The sequence below is a fragment of the Heterocephalus glaber genome, unplaced genomic scaffold (assembly GCF_053883595.1).
Source record: "Heterocephalus glaber isolate CG9 unplaced genomic scaffold, H.glaber_assembly_v1.0 deba00001555, whole genome shotgun sequence".
Taxonomy (NCBI): Eukaryota; Metazoa; Chordata; class Mammalia; order Rodentia; family Bathyergidae; genus Heterocephalus; species Heterocephalus glaber.
Genome location: NW_028258346.1, coordinates 11,268,128 through 11,284,973, shown reverse-complemented (window position 1 = coordinate 11,284,973; position 16,846 = coordinate 11,268,128). Strand labels below are relative to the sequence as shown.

Genomic DNA, 16,846 nt, shown 5'->3' with positions numbered 1-16,846 from the left:
AAAGATTTAAAACAGAACACATTGATGGTTACAGATTTTCCTAAAGTGAAAACTCTAAGATAAATTGAGGTGAAGGGAGTCTCCTCTTATTTTCAACAGGGAAAATTGAGCCTTTTAAAAATTTTTGTATTTGCTCTTACATTGTCCTTTCAGTTTCTAATAGGGACTTTTCTTCTTCATCATCTTTCTCCTCTTCCTCCTCCTCCTCCTCTTCTTCATCTTTTTAGTTTGTTCTACCGAATGCTGCATAACCTCATTTGAATAGTGCCCAACAGGGCAAGAAAAATTGAGAGGAGGGTGAAACTAAATGACTTTAAATAAGTTTCAAAAAAGACTACAATTTTATGAAACTCCTTTCTAGATTTCAGTAAACATTTTTATGTTTCTCTGAATCATTATTCCTAAATCAGTGTACTTTAAGTTGAACTAAATGCCTTCTTAAAGAAACAACTCTTTCGTCTGATTTCCCATTCTAGGAATTCCTAGTCAAAACTTAACATCACTTTCTTCAAGAGTGGTTTAAGGAATCAAGTCCCAATGGAAACTGAACAAATGACTCTGAAGTCAAAATTAAGCTTTAGAAGTTCTATGTGAATGGTCACTCACTATAAAAGTCACATAGATCAGTGAGTCATTAAATGATTTTAATGGTTTAGGTGCACTTTTTTGTTTGTTTTTGTTTTTTGAGACATGATCTCACTATGGGGCTTTGGCTGGCCTCAGTCTTGAGACCCTCCTGCCTCAGGACCCTCATTGCAGGTCTTACAGCCATGCACCACCATGCCCAACTTGCATTTTTTGAATGAATGGGACAGAATAGAAAATTCCAAGGACCTTGCTTATAATACACTTATGGGTTTAGGAATTGTTCTACAAAGAATATTTTTAGTTATTTATTTTCATGTGCATATGTTGCCATATATATATGAATATATAAGCAATTTATTTTAAAATGTCCTAGGCTCATTGGAAATCAATGAAGAACATACAAACGAGAATAATCCAAGGCCATTAGTTTACAGCTTGCTGTAGCGAGGGAGCTAGTCGCATCACTTGTCTTTGGCAGAGACTCAAATACAGTCAGGGGAGTAGAAACATTTTCTAGCTAAATAAAAAGGAAGGGCTCAGTTAAGCTTTGATGGGAGGTTGTTGCCATTGGGACACTGGAAGTAGGCTGAGTCAAAGTAGAGCATCTATTATGCTAAGTTCGGGCAGCACACTTGGCTTTCTTGGTTATCCTGAGTTAGCAGTGGGGAGAAAATGAAGGAAGTTCACTATTGCTAAATGCATTCAACCTTTGTGGGTTTTGGTCATTGCAGAAACTGTAATTTGGCAGCCTGGACTTCTCTTGTAGTTCACACTGTGTGTCACATACAACCCAGTTATTGTCCATGTGCATATTCAGTGCTGCGAACTTTAAAAATAAGTGAATCTCCTAAAAACCCCTGGATATTATGTTACTTAAAGAAATAGTTTTGAAGTGATTTTAATCCTTGATCTTCCTTCTGCACTTCCCACTGCAAATACATTACCAGAATTCTTATTTCTTTTGCCAGAATTTATCACCTCTGTTTAAGTCTTTACAAATTTCCATCTGTAAAGTTCCTTTCAATCTTTAACACCTTATGCAACTCAACTTCTTTCCTGTGATCATCCCTACACTCTTCCCCTTCCAATATTGAAATCATCTTTGCTTCCTCTAAATTTCTGAAAAGACATGAGTAAGTAATACCACCCCTGTTACATGTTGTCTTATGTTTAAATTGTTTATATACTTATACAAGTCATATTTTACCCTTACACAAGAGTTTTACTTTTGTCAACTTTTTAATCTTTCGTCCAAAAGACTCTGTCTTATACATACTATGTTAAATAAAGCCAAATACCTACTTTTTATATATTTTCCATAGTCTCCACACAGGATATCCCAAATATAACTGGGTATTCTTTCAAAATTATAGTAGTTGTTTCTGTAATTTCAGAAGTTGAAATGCAGATAAGCTGGTAGAAGTTGAATGATAATATTCTGACTATAGTTCAGTATCCTCGCCTGAGAATAATTTTTTCAATACTGAATCCTGAATCCAGGACCTCATAAATGCTAGGCAGACACTCTAACACCCCTAACTACATCCCTAGCCTTCTTACTTTATTATTATTATTATTATTATTATTATTATTATTATTATTACACATGGTCTCACTAAGTTGCCCAGGATGGCCTCAATCCAGCACCTTTCTGTCTCAGTCTCCCTCTTAGCTTCAGTTTCAGGCATGTGCCTGAATAAATTTTTACTGGACACGGAACCCCAAGATCATGAAAGATAAAAACAGTAGAGAAGTGGATATCAATATAATCTTAGAGACTTAACTTGATGTGAAGAAATCAGCTGCAAAGACATAGAATTATATTCATCTATTATCTCTACACTCCTGGCCATTGCTACAAAGTGTCTGAGTAAATATTACGTTCATCTCTTTGAGTAAACACCTAGTCCAACTTTCCAGTACCCCATGACTAGCTCAGCACATATGAGACCTCAATAACTGTTTATTAGTTTGAAAGAGTTGGGATACTTACTCCCAGGCTTAATTCTTCAAAGGCCAACAGTGTAACAACACAATCATTTTTAAAGGAAATGGAATATTCTGCTCATTCTTTGCACTGGGGCTTTTCTTGGTGTGGTCTTTTATAATCATAGTAATAGTAGCGCATTGTTCTTTCTTGATTCATAGATATACAAAGTTATACTTTCAAATAATTATAAGACCTTGCCACATCTGGTAGATACAGTAGGAGAAATAGTGTTTTCAAGTTTTTGATGGCAGCTGTTGGGCTGCTAACACGGTTATTTTGAAAGAAAAATCCATTCACTTTGAATGCTATTATAGTTCAGAAAATATTGATCTATCTCTGCTTGCAAACTTTTTAAACAGGTAGCTACAGTGATTTAGACAAAAATCTATATTTCACTTTGTTCTCTCATTCAAGGTACTTCAAAGGAAAATATTTTAAAAATAGACAGGTTAAGTGAGGGTGCCAGTGAATGGTGCTATGTGGAGCCTTCTTACAAAAAGCAAAGCTTCCTCAAATTTCCATTTTGTTGCTCTCTTATTAGATTATACACTGCTAAAGGAGCAGGGTCAAGTCTCTTTAATTGACTGTAGTCCACATCACATTTCACGTATCTCACATGAGGATAGTGACACCGTTGCTATGCATGACTTGGTTATTTTTATGGCTTGTGTGATCTTAGTGTAATTTATCAGTGGAAGATCTCTGCACACAATAAGGTCAGAGGCCCTCCAGATATCACAAAAGTTTTGCCCCACATCTTCCAGACTTCATCTCTCCCCTCTCGCTCCTCGAAACCAATCTCCAACCACAATGAGCTCCTTGGCTTCTCCAAATGTGCCGGTGTGTTTCACACTGCCATTCATTCCTTCAGTACAAGTGTTCCTTCTACCTGAAATGTCACAAACTACTGCTCAACACCTATACACCCATGCAAACCTGCCCAACCTCAGCTCATGTTCAAATTATACAATAGCTTCTGCTTTTTCATTGGTAAGTACTATTGTTTCAATTTTCTTCTCCATGCCTCCAATATATCATATTCTAAAAGTAAATAATTTATTTTACTTCTCTATATATGATTATTGTTTTCTTGTAGACAGTAACAGGTTAAATTTTACTCACTTCTAGTTCCCAACATTTAGGAAATAGTGAAATTTCAAGACATCTTTTTGAATGAACGTACTAATAAATGATTAAATAAATAGATGAATGAATGAAAATATGAATCAGGACACAGTTCCTGAAAATGGACAAGGACGTGATCTGTTTGCTGTGACTCACTAGATGATGGGATCTATTGATCTGAGATGATGAAAGTGCCTTTGAGCACTGGGCTTCGTAGTTTCCTAACCTCAGGCAGCCTATGACATTGCCCCTTTGTCACAGACATAGCACTAGTCCCAAACTGAGAGCAAATGCTAAGCAGTTCCTAGGGTGGACCTTAAGTATGTAAGCAATAGGTTAAATCTGAAGATTCTCCCTCAATGCAAGGTAGGGACAAGAATTTCCTTGTTACTTCCTGTGTCATCTTTAATAGTCTAATCCATAACATACCACGTAAGTCAGAATACCAAAAAGAAATCCCTTAACTTCTGAAATCATTTTTAAGATTTAAAACATTTCTATTTTGTAGCAATGGTTTTGATTAGAGTGTAGCCTGTTCTCTTTTTCTAAAGTATTCATGTCAAGGAATTTTTCTTTTAAAATGTATCATTTTGGGAGCTTTCACAGACTATGGCTTTTAATGGCAGATTATGCTATATCCCTTTTTGTGGTGTGGAGGAGGATAAATATCCTTCCAACCCTCTGAATTCTCTAGTTGGGCCTAATAGTTAAACTGACATATGACATTAATAGGAGAAAAAGATAAAAAGCTTGATTAAAAATGTGCATATACATTAGAACCTCACAAGAAAAGACAAGCCAAAGCAACCAGAGCAGAAAACTTAAGTACCTGTTAGGCAAAGAGACAATACAGTAGCAAAGACACAAAAAGATACAAGGGTTTAACCTAAGGGCCACATGGGGGGGTGGGACTAAGAAATGTATTAGAAGAAACTAGAGGAAGATAAAGATATTTAAATAAGCTGTAACATACTCATTTCCTGTTGATTCACAGTCCCTGGTGACAAGGATTTTGTCTTCCTGTTGTAAGGAAGATACCTTTCCATAAACTTTGGGTACAATTTTATCATCTGATTTGAGGTAGAAAAGATAGAAATCCCTTCTGCATCTGCTGTTGCTCAGGTGCCTTCAGCTCAGAATAATTGCATACTAAAGTGACATATTTTGGGGAATCATGTCTGAGGTTGTCCTGTGGCCCCAGTTCCCGGCACAATTTCTCATACACAGTGAATGAACAGGAAATATTGAGCTGAAGTGAATTAATTATACACTTAAATTGATGAGATTAGACTTTAAATTCCCTGAACTAAAGCACTTATCATTAAGAAGTGAGGGTTTTTCTCCAAATGATTCCCACCCTATCTCATTAAATTATTTTGGACGTGAAATAAATTTGTAAAGTAGGAAACTACACGATAGAACATTTGTTCCCAATGTTGGACTTGTCACACTGTGGTGTGTTTCATATTATTGTAAAATTTCAAGAACGAATAATAAGACTTGAATAACCTACATTTGTAAATTACTTCTTTCCTTTTCATTAGATCTGAAAAAACTTAGACATATTCCTAAAAAATAACCTTGGTTTCACCTATGTGTTCTGAGAGAGACAGAGAGAGAGAGACAGAGAGAGACAGAGAGAGAGAATGGGGGGTGGGCTGCAGTTGCTCCACAGAGTCTTACATAAAACTCCACAGATACATAGTTGAAAAAAAATCTGAATACCATTGATTATCATGAAGCAAAATGTCATATAAACACAAATTCATAGATTTAATAGCTACGAAGGCTGACGAACATTATATGTCTACAGACATTACTTGCAGGTCTTCTATTCATCCTCTAAATTTGCAATTTGGACATTAAGATAATAAAACAAAAATAGTTTGTCATGCATACAGTAATACAACATAAAAAACTCTGAATCAATATAATTTAAGTAACATTTAGAAGCAAACAAAAACACATTATTTTAAAATTATTTATTTTTGTCTATATATATATATAAACTATGGTGCCATGTCATTTCTCAATACATCTATACACAATGTAACATTCAAATTAAGGTGCATTTTATCATTTCTCTTCAGTGAAAACATTCAAAATTCCTTCTTCTGACTTATTTGAAATACTGTATATTGCCAATATTCCTTGCCACCGTACTCAAGCACATTATGCTTCTCACAAAGAGATCCTAATTTTAATATTAAGATGTTCAATTACACTTAAGAGTGAGTGTGATCAAGACTTGAGTAATTTTTTAGAGTGCTTCTATTGGCTGTATCTCAAAAGTATAATATTTTAACTCCAGGCTGCAGATGTTCTATACCAGCTCTGTACAAAACGTTAAACTTTGTCTCAGGCTATATTTGCCACCATTCTGAATTTTTAATTAAAGTTTTGTGCTTAGCATGAAGCATTTTAAATGTCAGTGTTTTCATCATGATTGTAAAAAACTCTACACATTTATTACTGCACATGCCTCCTTCATTACTTTTTCCTAGGCAGTTATGGATTTTCTTGTCTTTAAATGTTGATTATAGACTCATTTATCGGAGATGCTTGGAGGTGAGATGTAGTTTAACTCACAAGTTCTTTTCTAGCTAAGTGATTCTGTATTTCACAGCTTTTGTAAGCCCGGTGCTGAGGTAATAAAATTCCCAAGAGACTTCTTAACATTAAGAATCAGCAAAACTGCAAGTTTTCCAGATCACTTTCTTTTAACCTACACAGCTTCTCTGTGAAATATTTGAATTACAGTGTCAGCTGTTGTCAAGTGAGAGATTGATCAATGAGTGCTCTGTGTCACTTTAAGGCCAGATGTGGCTCTGTGGCTGAAAAACGGATTGAATTTAAAATTAGAGTTTATTACTTTAGGCATTAAGGATCAAAGTTAACTTGGTCAATAAAAATAGAGTATTGAAAGATCCCTGTTTCTGCAAATTTCAGCCATTGCTATATAAACCTATATTTCCAATATTAGTCTCAACACACCGAATGAATGCATTCTGAGTTCTCTGCCTGTTGCTTCGGACTTCCCTTCATTTATTGCAGCACCTCTTCCTCATTTTGTTTCTTTGTCTGCACAGTAGGGAATAAAAAGAGAAGAACCAGGTGTTAACTCTGTAGGTGCTCACCTCTGACTCTATGGACAGATACTTACTGTATTCCTTCCAAATTTAGTTGGAATGATACACAGATATTAAGCTAGCTCCTAGTGATGCAGCATTTGTTAAAGAAATTACCACCTCATTTTATATTCCAACAGACAAACTTATTATAAGGTAACAGGATCAAGTATTAGTGGGATGCTAACTAGATTCTATATTGAATCTATACTCCAGTGGTAAATTATGTTGTATCAGGAAGAAACCCTATAGGAAACAAACGATGCCTTCACACTGGCTAAATATGAGCAGAGCTTAAGGAAACTGGCAAGAGGTTTCACAGTAAGCTCAGCTAATGACACTCAGAGGGCAGCTATATGGAGAAGGCTGCCTTGCATATTGTGCTGTTATTTTAGGGATAGCTATGCTGTGGTGATAAGGAGCACGTGGTAAGAAGGACTGGGGGAGGGTACACTACTATATTCTCTTCCTTACTTCCTCACCCCGATATCTTGCCAACATTACTACCTTCCACTACCCTCTCCACAGAAAGCCAGGTATCACAGAACCCTGGCTATTGTGAGACCACAAGGGTTAGTCTTTATTCCCACCCCCTTCCCCTGAGGGAGGTTAAAGAGCAGGACAGGGTAAGGTTGAAAATGGATGGAAAAAACAAGAAGGTGTCTAGAACTCATATGCTTCAATTACAAGAAAATGAGAGTTTTAAATTCGTCAACATTTATTACCAAAATACCATCATTCTATTATTTTCTCTGTGTGCAGCTTCTCTATATCTATGGGATGTTGGGATTGCTTATGTTGCTTATTAGTGGAATCACATAATTTGGTTTGCTAATCCTTCATTTCCTTCCTTTCTTTATATATCTACAACTATTTCTTAAACGTGAAGTTTTGAGGGGTCCTATAGTGATAAAAACTTACTTCTGCAACTATACTCATTAGATTCAAATATGAGCTCTTCCACTTAAAATTGGTATGAAATTAGACAAGGAAATTTACCCCGTTGGGTCATCATCTCTTCGATGGTGTCAGGATTGAATACAACAAGTGCTTACAACTTTGCCTGACACACAAACAACAAATAAATGTTTGTTGTCACCATGTATATAGGCATTTGAAATGGAAGGGTGAACAAAAGCTAATGAAAGAAGAAGAGAAATGAAAAAGTGAATAATTATAATAAAATAGACCAATGTAGATGTATCCCAAGGCCAAGAATGCCAGAGAACAGAACAAAAAGCTGTCCTTTCAAGGTCATGGCAGTCTTTAAAGAGGAGGCATAGTTTGACCTTGAAAGATTAATAGATATTGGTACAATGGTTTAGATGTGTTTTGTGCCCCCAGCAGTTCATAAGTTGGAAGCTTGGCACCCATTGTCACAGTGTGGGAGGTGATGGAAACTTTAAGAGGTGGGGACCAGTGGAAACTGGCTAGGTCATTGGGAGCAAACCCTCAGGAGGTAGCAGGTCCTTCTGGTGGGACCTTGAGCTACTTCCTGTGACTTCCTGGATTAATTATAAGAGTGTACCTGACCTCTGACTCACTCTCTCACTTCCTGTCTGTTTCCTGGGCCTTGGGTGCTCTGGGCTCTTTCTAGAGATTCTTCCCAGAATTTTTCAGTCCTGAACAAAGAATTAGAAAAAACAACCACAAAATATGGTAAGACTTTACATTTATTAAAGGTAGGAAAAAAAGTATTCTGTGGGGTGAGAGTGGGCCACTGAAAGAGCTCGTGGTGGTCATGAGATTAATAGCTGACATCTTTTATATCTCCTGTTCTGCCCCAGATCTAGGCAAATGTAGCAAAAACCTAGCTGATTTCACAGCAGAAAAATCAAAGATAGAACTTCGATTCTGATTGGTCCCAGGTAAGGGGCTTGGGAGTGTGTCCAGGATCTCAGTGATTGACAGGTCACGCCCACTTTCCAGTTGTCTGTCCACACCCTAATCTGCTGCTTCGTGTCCGCATGACCTTCCTCTTGGGTGTAGTGGAGCCAGTGCCCAGTACCTGCCACTTGATCATCACTACACTCAAGTAATGACTGGCATGATTTTTGATAGATATTAGAAACTAAACATAGACTTCATAAACAGATAACTAGCAAATAAAAATTCTTGCATAATAGTAGATGATTAACACTGGATTCAGACAGACACAAATTCTGCTGTTTACAGAATATGTAAAATGGGCCAGTCATTTCATTCCTTTGACCTTCAGTTTTCTTATCTGTAAGTGGTGAGAATAGTTCCTTCATAAGGTTGTTTTGAAGATTAAATTACAGAATGAATATTTTTAAAATGTTTGCATAGTACTAGTACATTTTAATGGGCAATAAATGATAGCTGTTATTTATAATTGTTCTTTGGAAATATCTCTAATATAGAATTTATCTATTGCATATTAATTTTTGTTCAGATGTCAATCTTGCTGCCTGTGTAGAAAAAAAATTGAAAGCAGTGATACATAATAGGTGTGTTTATTTTACTTAAGAATATAATTTTTTTGTCTATGTTAGAGTGTTGTAATTTCATCTTTTTCTCATCTTTATTTACATACATTTCTTGATTTTTGAGAATATTATACTAAAGGAGAAAAAAAAAAGTTGCTTCCAAATACTAAATTAAACTTTTATTCTCATCCCTAACCCAAAGATGAGAGAAAACATTAAAAAATAATGCTTGAAATGGGAAGAGAAAAATCTCAGTTGCTATGAAGCTATAAGATATATACAGTACACAGCTGTTGCTTCAGCTTCTACATGGGAGGCTATTGTGGCCCAGGGCCAGCAGGCTAAGGGCAGTTCAGAGAAGCTGCAGTTATTGCCCCTGAGGAAAGTGTCCCTGCGGCAGAGTCAAGTGCCTAAATAGTGAATTATCGGGTCATCAAGAGGGACGCCTCTTCCACTCAGGAGGAGCACCAGAGTGTGGAATCCACCATGGATCAATACGAGCAAGCACTCCCCTCAGAACTACCCTGCTTTTCTGACATTAAAGAAGCCTGAAAGTGGGGAAGCTTGAAGCGATGACAGAGAGTGTGAAACCTGCAGGGATATAAAGAAGCCAGCAAATGAAAACATTTATCTGACCGCTTACTCAAACACATTTGCTTCTCCCCTAAAATACTTTCCCGTGCACATGGACTTAACAATCTTTATAATTTACTGGATATATCTTCAAATATGTTGCTTTAGAAATAAGTTCATCCTGCTTCTTTCTCAGTATTTTTCTCCTTATATATAAAGAAACAGTGAAAAAGGAAAAAAAATATATAAATATTTATATTAGAAATCCTCACAAAAATAAAGGGGGAAACTGTATTCATAAAAATACAGGAGCTAATGAAACAATAAGAAGTAGTTACAATCATTAAATATTTAGGAAATGAAAACACAATTTTATAGTCCACAGATAAAATAGTGTTTACAAAGTGAAATTTATTGTGTACAAATATATGAATGTACACCCATGTGTATATACATGTATATGCACACATATGTGGAATTCTTCTAAAATGCAAAATAAGAAAATTTTAAAAATGAAAATGTAAAACACGGAACAACATAAAGGTTTAATCCTAAATATCCAATATTTATTATAAAAGAATTCCAGAGGTGAAAACTTGTAAGAACAATATTTTAAAAGAAATAATGTTAATAATTCTCTAGAACTGAAAAAAAAAATTACAAGTTGACAGAAGTAATCAGTCAATCACTAAATAGAAAATTAGATTAAAAAAACTCTAGCAACTCAAAATAGGAGCCCTAAGTCTTGTAGGATGTAACGAAAAGGATCAGAGAACAGGTTAATTATGAAAAAAGGAAAGTGGATGTTATATTTCTCATCAGGTATACTGCACTGATAAAAAAAAGCATAAGGAAACATGTTAAAATTGTTGAAAAAAATGAATTTGAATTAAAATTCTGTATCTTAGTAACTAACAGTGAAGATAGAATGAGGACACTGTTAGATGATGAAGAATCTATTTGTCCAGTAACAGAAACAATTTTGATAATAAGAACAGTAAAACCCAGAGTCTAGCAAAGTCTCTCTGCCAGGTGTGGTAATGGCCCGACTCTCTGATGGCCAGCTTCCCCTATAACATGGAGTGTTATCTAAGATGCTGTGTGCTTTACTTGTTGGTTATTATTCATCTTTCAGTGGTACATATACCGCCAGAGATCAGGAATCGCTCTGTGTTTGTTCATTGGTTTACATCACAGACCTAAACCAGCACCTGTCACATACGAAAATAAAAGTGTTCAAAGGAAAGGTTTCCTATGTAAACTGAATAGCTGAATGATGGTTTAAAATATGTGGAGCAGCTGGGGATTTAGCTCAGCAGTTCTGCTGCCTGCCTCGCAAGTGCAAGAACTTGAGTTGGATCCCCGGTACCAAAAAAAAAATCTAAAACTACACTAAACTAAAATAAAATATGTGGAGCAGACTTGACTCAACTATAAGGAAAAGTGGGGAGATCAACATTCAGTTGGGAACTTGAACTCATTTTTATAAGGTGTCAGAACAAGTAGACAAAAATAATTAAAGTCATAAATAATTTCAGCTTGACAAAGATAACAAGTTAAATCGAATATATTTTACTGGTTTATCCACTGTGAGACTTGGACATACATATGCTAAATACTAAAGAAATAGTGTTAGAAATCAACAAAAAAAGCACTGACCCATAAATCCTAAAATGCTAAAAATAAGTCACCAAAGAAATTATAGCCCTAACTCATAAATTTAAAAACAATAAAATTATTTATGAATTAAAAGAGGAAAACAAAATGGAAACTGTAAACTATTTAGAAGTTGAACAATAAAACTCCCCACATTATTTTACTTTAAATAAAATTCAGAGATTTGAATTTTCTTTATTTTACAAAACTAGGGAGGCTGAAAATAAATAAATGAATAAAAATATCCTAATATTTCAACTCAAGAAAATAGAAAAAGAACAGAAAAATAATGTGAAAGAAAAGTGAAGATGGGACCCAAAAAGATGAAAGGGAAAAATGCTTAGACCAACATCAGCACACTAGAATGTATCAACAAGAGCAACCTCTGATTTGTGAACAAACTAATAAATTTGACAACTGCTTTTAGGTACAAGCAAAGATAACCAGAAAAGCAAACACAAAAAATATCATTAGGAATGAGAAAGATTAATGACTTCCATTAATAATGGTAACGTGTAAAACCCTGTAACGATTCTATTGCTTCTGAACTACCAGTCTTGGAAATGTCTCATCTTTAACATATGTTAAGTTGCCACCTTTCTGAGCAAAGTCCTAATGCTAAAGATCCAAGTTTTCCTGTTATAAAGACTAAAGTTTATTAAAATACGAAAAAAATGCTAATTTCCTTTCTTGATATTAAAACTGAGTGGGAAAAACTCCAAAAATATTACAGAAGAATGTCACTCCTGGCAAATAAAAATATGTAAATGAAATCTAGTTTTTTGGGGTTTTTTTTGGTACTGGGGATCGAACTTGGGACCTTGCGCTTGCAAGGCAGGCAGCAGAACCACTGAGCTAAATCCCCCGCCCAGAAATCTAGTGTTGTAAAGGAATGATTATAACCATCTATGACTTCTACTTGGGATACAAAGTATTCAAAAATACAGTAATAACTTGGTTCATGAATGCTTCTGTTTGCAAACAATTCAGTTCCCAAACAAAATCATTCAACAAAATTTTGCTTCCGTTTGCAAACTCTGCATCAGTAGACAAACACAACCACGGTCACCTTCCCCACACAAACACAAACTCAGCCACCTTCTCTCAAATCATACAATAAATTAAATTCATAAACCAAGGCACCACTGAATCTCTGAAACAGTACTGCTTGGTTACAAAAAAGTTTTTAATAGCATTGACAGTATAATAGAGGTTAAGCATGATATTTATATAAAACAACATACCTTGGTGAAATGTTTATATTTTATAAATATAATATATATATATTTGTAAATTGCATGTTATATATATGCATAACCTAAAGCATGGAAAAGAACTGGAAAGCTGCACACTGAATGGTGCTTTGGCTTTTCAGAACAACCACAACATGTGGATGCTGGGAAGTCAGAGTCGGGATAGGCTGGAGTTTTAGCTCAAAGTTTTATTTTCAATTGTAATTTTTATTTACTTTTTGCTATCGTGTGAAGACAAAAAATGAGATTTCAGAACCACCCCGGTAATTTATTTCTGACACTCAGAACTTCACAATGACAACCTCAGATACATGCACACTCCATGGCCCTCAGAAAGGTGCTTTTTAATGATGCTCTGACAAAGATTCTTTTTCAGTCTTTAGTTCATCCAATAAATATTTCTCAAGGACCATAGCTAGGCATTCATTCCTGAGAAATTGATTCCTCCTCCTAAGTACACTGTTAGTGTTTCTTTGGGGAAGAAATTCAGCCAACAGTTACCCCCAAAACCTGCAGATCACGTTAGAGGTATTCCTTACCTACTGCACGAACATACAGGCAATAAACAATTCCTCATGTCCTGGTCAGGATCTAAGAAAATTACAAGAATATCATGTGAAAATTACAAGACTGAAACGTTTGGGGGGTTTTGGAGAAAAAAAGATCTATATACGTATATTCATAAATACATGTATGCATGTTTGTAGTAGGAACAGAAAATCTAAGTCTTTGTATAATTGATTTGCTAGTTACACTCTCTGACACCCTCATTACTTATAATAACTTCAGATTCCTCAACTACAAAATTCAAAGAAATACACTGATTTTCTTCCTAAAAATCATTGCATTGAATCTTGTCTGTAAGCATAGCAAATAAAAAAAAAGAAGGTTAGAGAATACATCCATTCCTAGTTTTGCAGTATCTTCACATGGAGAGGACATGCTTACTCACCTTGTAGTATGGGTATCATGTATGTCCACCTCTGGGAAGGTGACTTTTATCTTCTATTTTTACAGAAATCGAGAAAGAAAGCTGTGGTGACCCTGGCACACCATTATATGGAATTAGAGAAGGCGATGGGTTTTCTAATCGTGATACTTTAAGGTTCGAATGTCAGTTTGGGTTTGAATTAATTGGAGAGAAATCCATTGTTTGTCAAGAGAATAACCAATGGTCTGCAAACATACCCATCTGTATCTGTGAGTACCAAATGCTTTGCTTTAGAGAGCATATGTTACCCTGTCCTTGCTTATAATTGCTTTTGTAATTAATTGCAAAGAGCTGGAACCGTGTAATTATTTTTGGCCGAGTAGCACTTTGTGATACTATCTTTAACAAGTGTGCTTATGCCAAATTATAAATTTCATTATAGATTTAAATAAAGTTAACATAGTTCACTTGGCAATTGCAAAATATATATAAAAAGTGTTCTTATTACACTTAAATTGGTGGCATTTCATACTTTATACAAAGCATGCTTCTTATGGAATTTATATATCTGAACTAATTAAAATGCTCATTTATTTTAAAAAGATAGTATATGCATTTTAGCAATCAAAAACACTTAAAATATTTAAAAGTTCTATTTTATGTATAATGCATTAACTTATTTTTGTGTATGATTGCTTACATTAATCTATAGAGTGTCATTTATTTATATTATATAGAATAAAATTCATTAAAGTTTATGATATATAATGTACTTGGATTAAAAAAAAGTGTTTGTCTACACATTCTGTTTAACTACAACTAAAAACGTCAGTGTTATTACCTATTCATGCACTTAGAGGCTCAATTAAATACTGTCCTCATGCCATTACAATGAAGTGGGTCTCTCTCTCTCTCTCTCTCTCTCTCTCTTATTCTGTCAGAAATTTCCCTAATTACACCATGTCTTGTTTGTTATCAGAAAGTCTTGGAAAATAAGAGTATGCAAACTCCCTTACTAGAATATTCAAAAGATCAGGGCTAGTTCTCATATCTAACCAAGATCACTTTGTAAAGTTCTTTTGAGAGAAGGAAATACATTAGGCAATCTAAGTGTGTTCACACCTTTTAAAGTTTATTAATATTTCAAAAGACTAATTGAGTATCTTTAATTCTAGGTGTTTTATGATGTTAGTTTAATATTGAAAATTTCCTTAGTGGAATATATCACAGAAAAATGAAAATATTTTGAAAGCATCTTAGTATATGGTAAATGTATTTAAGGAAATTGTTGACAATATCGCTGTCTAAAACAAGTTTTCAAAATTTCTTGAATTTCTACAGAATGTTTATTACTATTAAAAAATAATTAACCCCAGTATCTTGATACATGATGCACATGTAGCAATGAATAATGTTTTTACATATTAGCAATAGCTAATTTGAAAAAAAAAATTCGTACTAGAGGTTGAACCCAGCACCTTTACATTCAGCTATATCCCCAGCTCTCTGTTTTATTTTTATTTTGAGACAGAGTCTAGCTAAGTTGCTGAGTTGCCAGACTCCAACTTGCAATCCTCCTGCCTCAGCTCCCCAAAGTGCCGAGAATACAGGGATGCACCACCATGACTGTCTTGAAAATGTATTTGGAAGGATGTATTCAATAATAAATTATTAAAATCATAGCAATAATTCTTACTTGAAGCCCAAGTAACTTAGAAGGTTATAAAACTTAACACAAAAGGGAAATTTTATCGAAATAAAATAGAAGCCATGTTAAAATTATGTACAAATTGCATTTAAATTTTAATCAAAATCCTAACCTAGGATTTTGTGAACCTTTTTTGTGAACTTGGCCTAATACATTGGCATGCAGTTAAGTAAAATGAAATATTCAAAAATGGATGTGATAATTTGTAAAAGTGAATTGTTTATGTGAATAATACTGCATAATATTAAGTAATACATTTAGTGTGGTACTAACATTGGGCAAAAGGAAGTTACGTAAAATCTGCACTGATAGCACCATGGATTTGCAGTATGATGGAAAGACTGAATTAAACCTTTAACTGATAATGCTGCTTAGGGTGCTGACTTTGGTCAGTTGTTGCCTAGGTAGGTGTCATTTAAATCAGAAAAAGACAAACTATTTGACTGCCCTCCTGCTACAATGGCACAGTAACTGCAAAAAAGCCCACATGGCTTGCTCAGCCAACATATTTACTGTGTGTTTCTTTACAGAAAGTGTCTGAAGTGTAATTTAAATCAGGGGTTACAGAATTAAACTATTCTAGGATTCGGGCAAGTAGAAGCCTGAGGAAGAGAAGGATGTGCATGCCCATTGGGGAAGCAGTGGAAAACTAAGTGAATGAACTTTGTGAGAGACCAAGAGAACCGAGAACTTCAGCTCTCCCCTACACTGAAATATGTTTTTAAAATATGATCTCAAATGTTTGTGTGGGCAGGAAAAAAAATCATCAAAACAAACACATTTGCAATGTGGATTCACTCCAACAGTTACTAAACCAGTCACACAAACACAATAAATGTCAAAGCAAATTGTTGCTATTACTCCAGTTACATTTTTGTACATATATAGACATACAGCCTTCAGTTCATTCACAGTATTGCTTGCCTTTTCTGATACAGCAATGTTTTCTTTCTGCTTCAAAAAATAATTTACATTGTTTGATATTTTATCAAATAGCTGATTATCATAAATGTAGAATATGATAAAATACCGTGAAATATTACTTTTGATTGTTTATTGTATTTTATAATCTTCCTGTTTTACCAGTTCCTTGTCTCTCCAACTTTACTGCACCGATGGGAACAGTTCTTTCTCCAGATTACCCGGAAGGGTATGGAAATAATTTAAATTGTATCTGGACTATCATCTCCGACCCGGGAAGTCGAATACACCTCTCTTTCAATGACTTCGATTTGGAATCCCAGTTTGACTTCCTGGCCGTTAAAGACGGTGACTCTCCGGACTCCCCCATTCTTGGAACCTTCACGGGGGCCGAGGTTCCTTCGCATCTTACGAGTAATAGTCACATACTGAGGCTGGAATTTCAGGCTGACCACTCGATGTCAGGACGCGGATTTAATATCACTTACAACAGTGAGTTTTTGTTTTTTTTTTTATTCCATGA

The 16,846-nt window shown here is 34.9% G+C and overlaps 1 protein-coding gene across 6 annotated transcripts in view; it reads left to right on the top strand.

Moving 5' to 3' along the window:
• Csmd3 (CUB and Sushi multiple domains 3) overlaps window positions 1–16,846 on the top strand; it is a 1,141,260-nt gene that overhangs the window by 678,486 nt on the left and 445,928 nt on the right. For all 6 annotated transcript variants that reach the window (XM_087190703.1, XM_087190702.1, XM_087190706.1 and 3 more), the window contains 2 exons: window positions 13,781–13,963; window positions 16,489–16,815. In XM_087190703.1, the coding sequence (XP_087046829.1) occupies window positions 13,781–13,963; window positions 16,489–16,815 (510 nt within the window). The remainder of the gene's footprint in view (window positions 1–13,780; window positions 13,964–16,488; window positions 16,816–16,846) is intronic.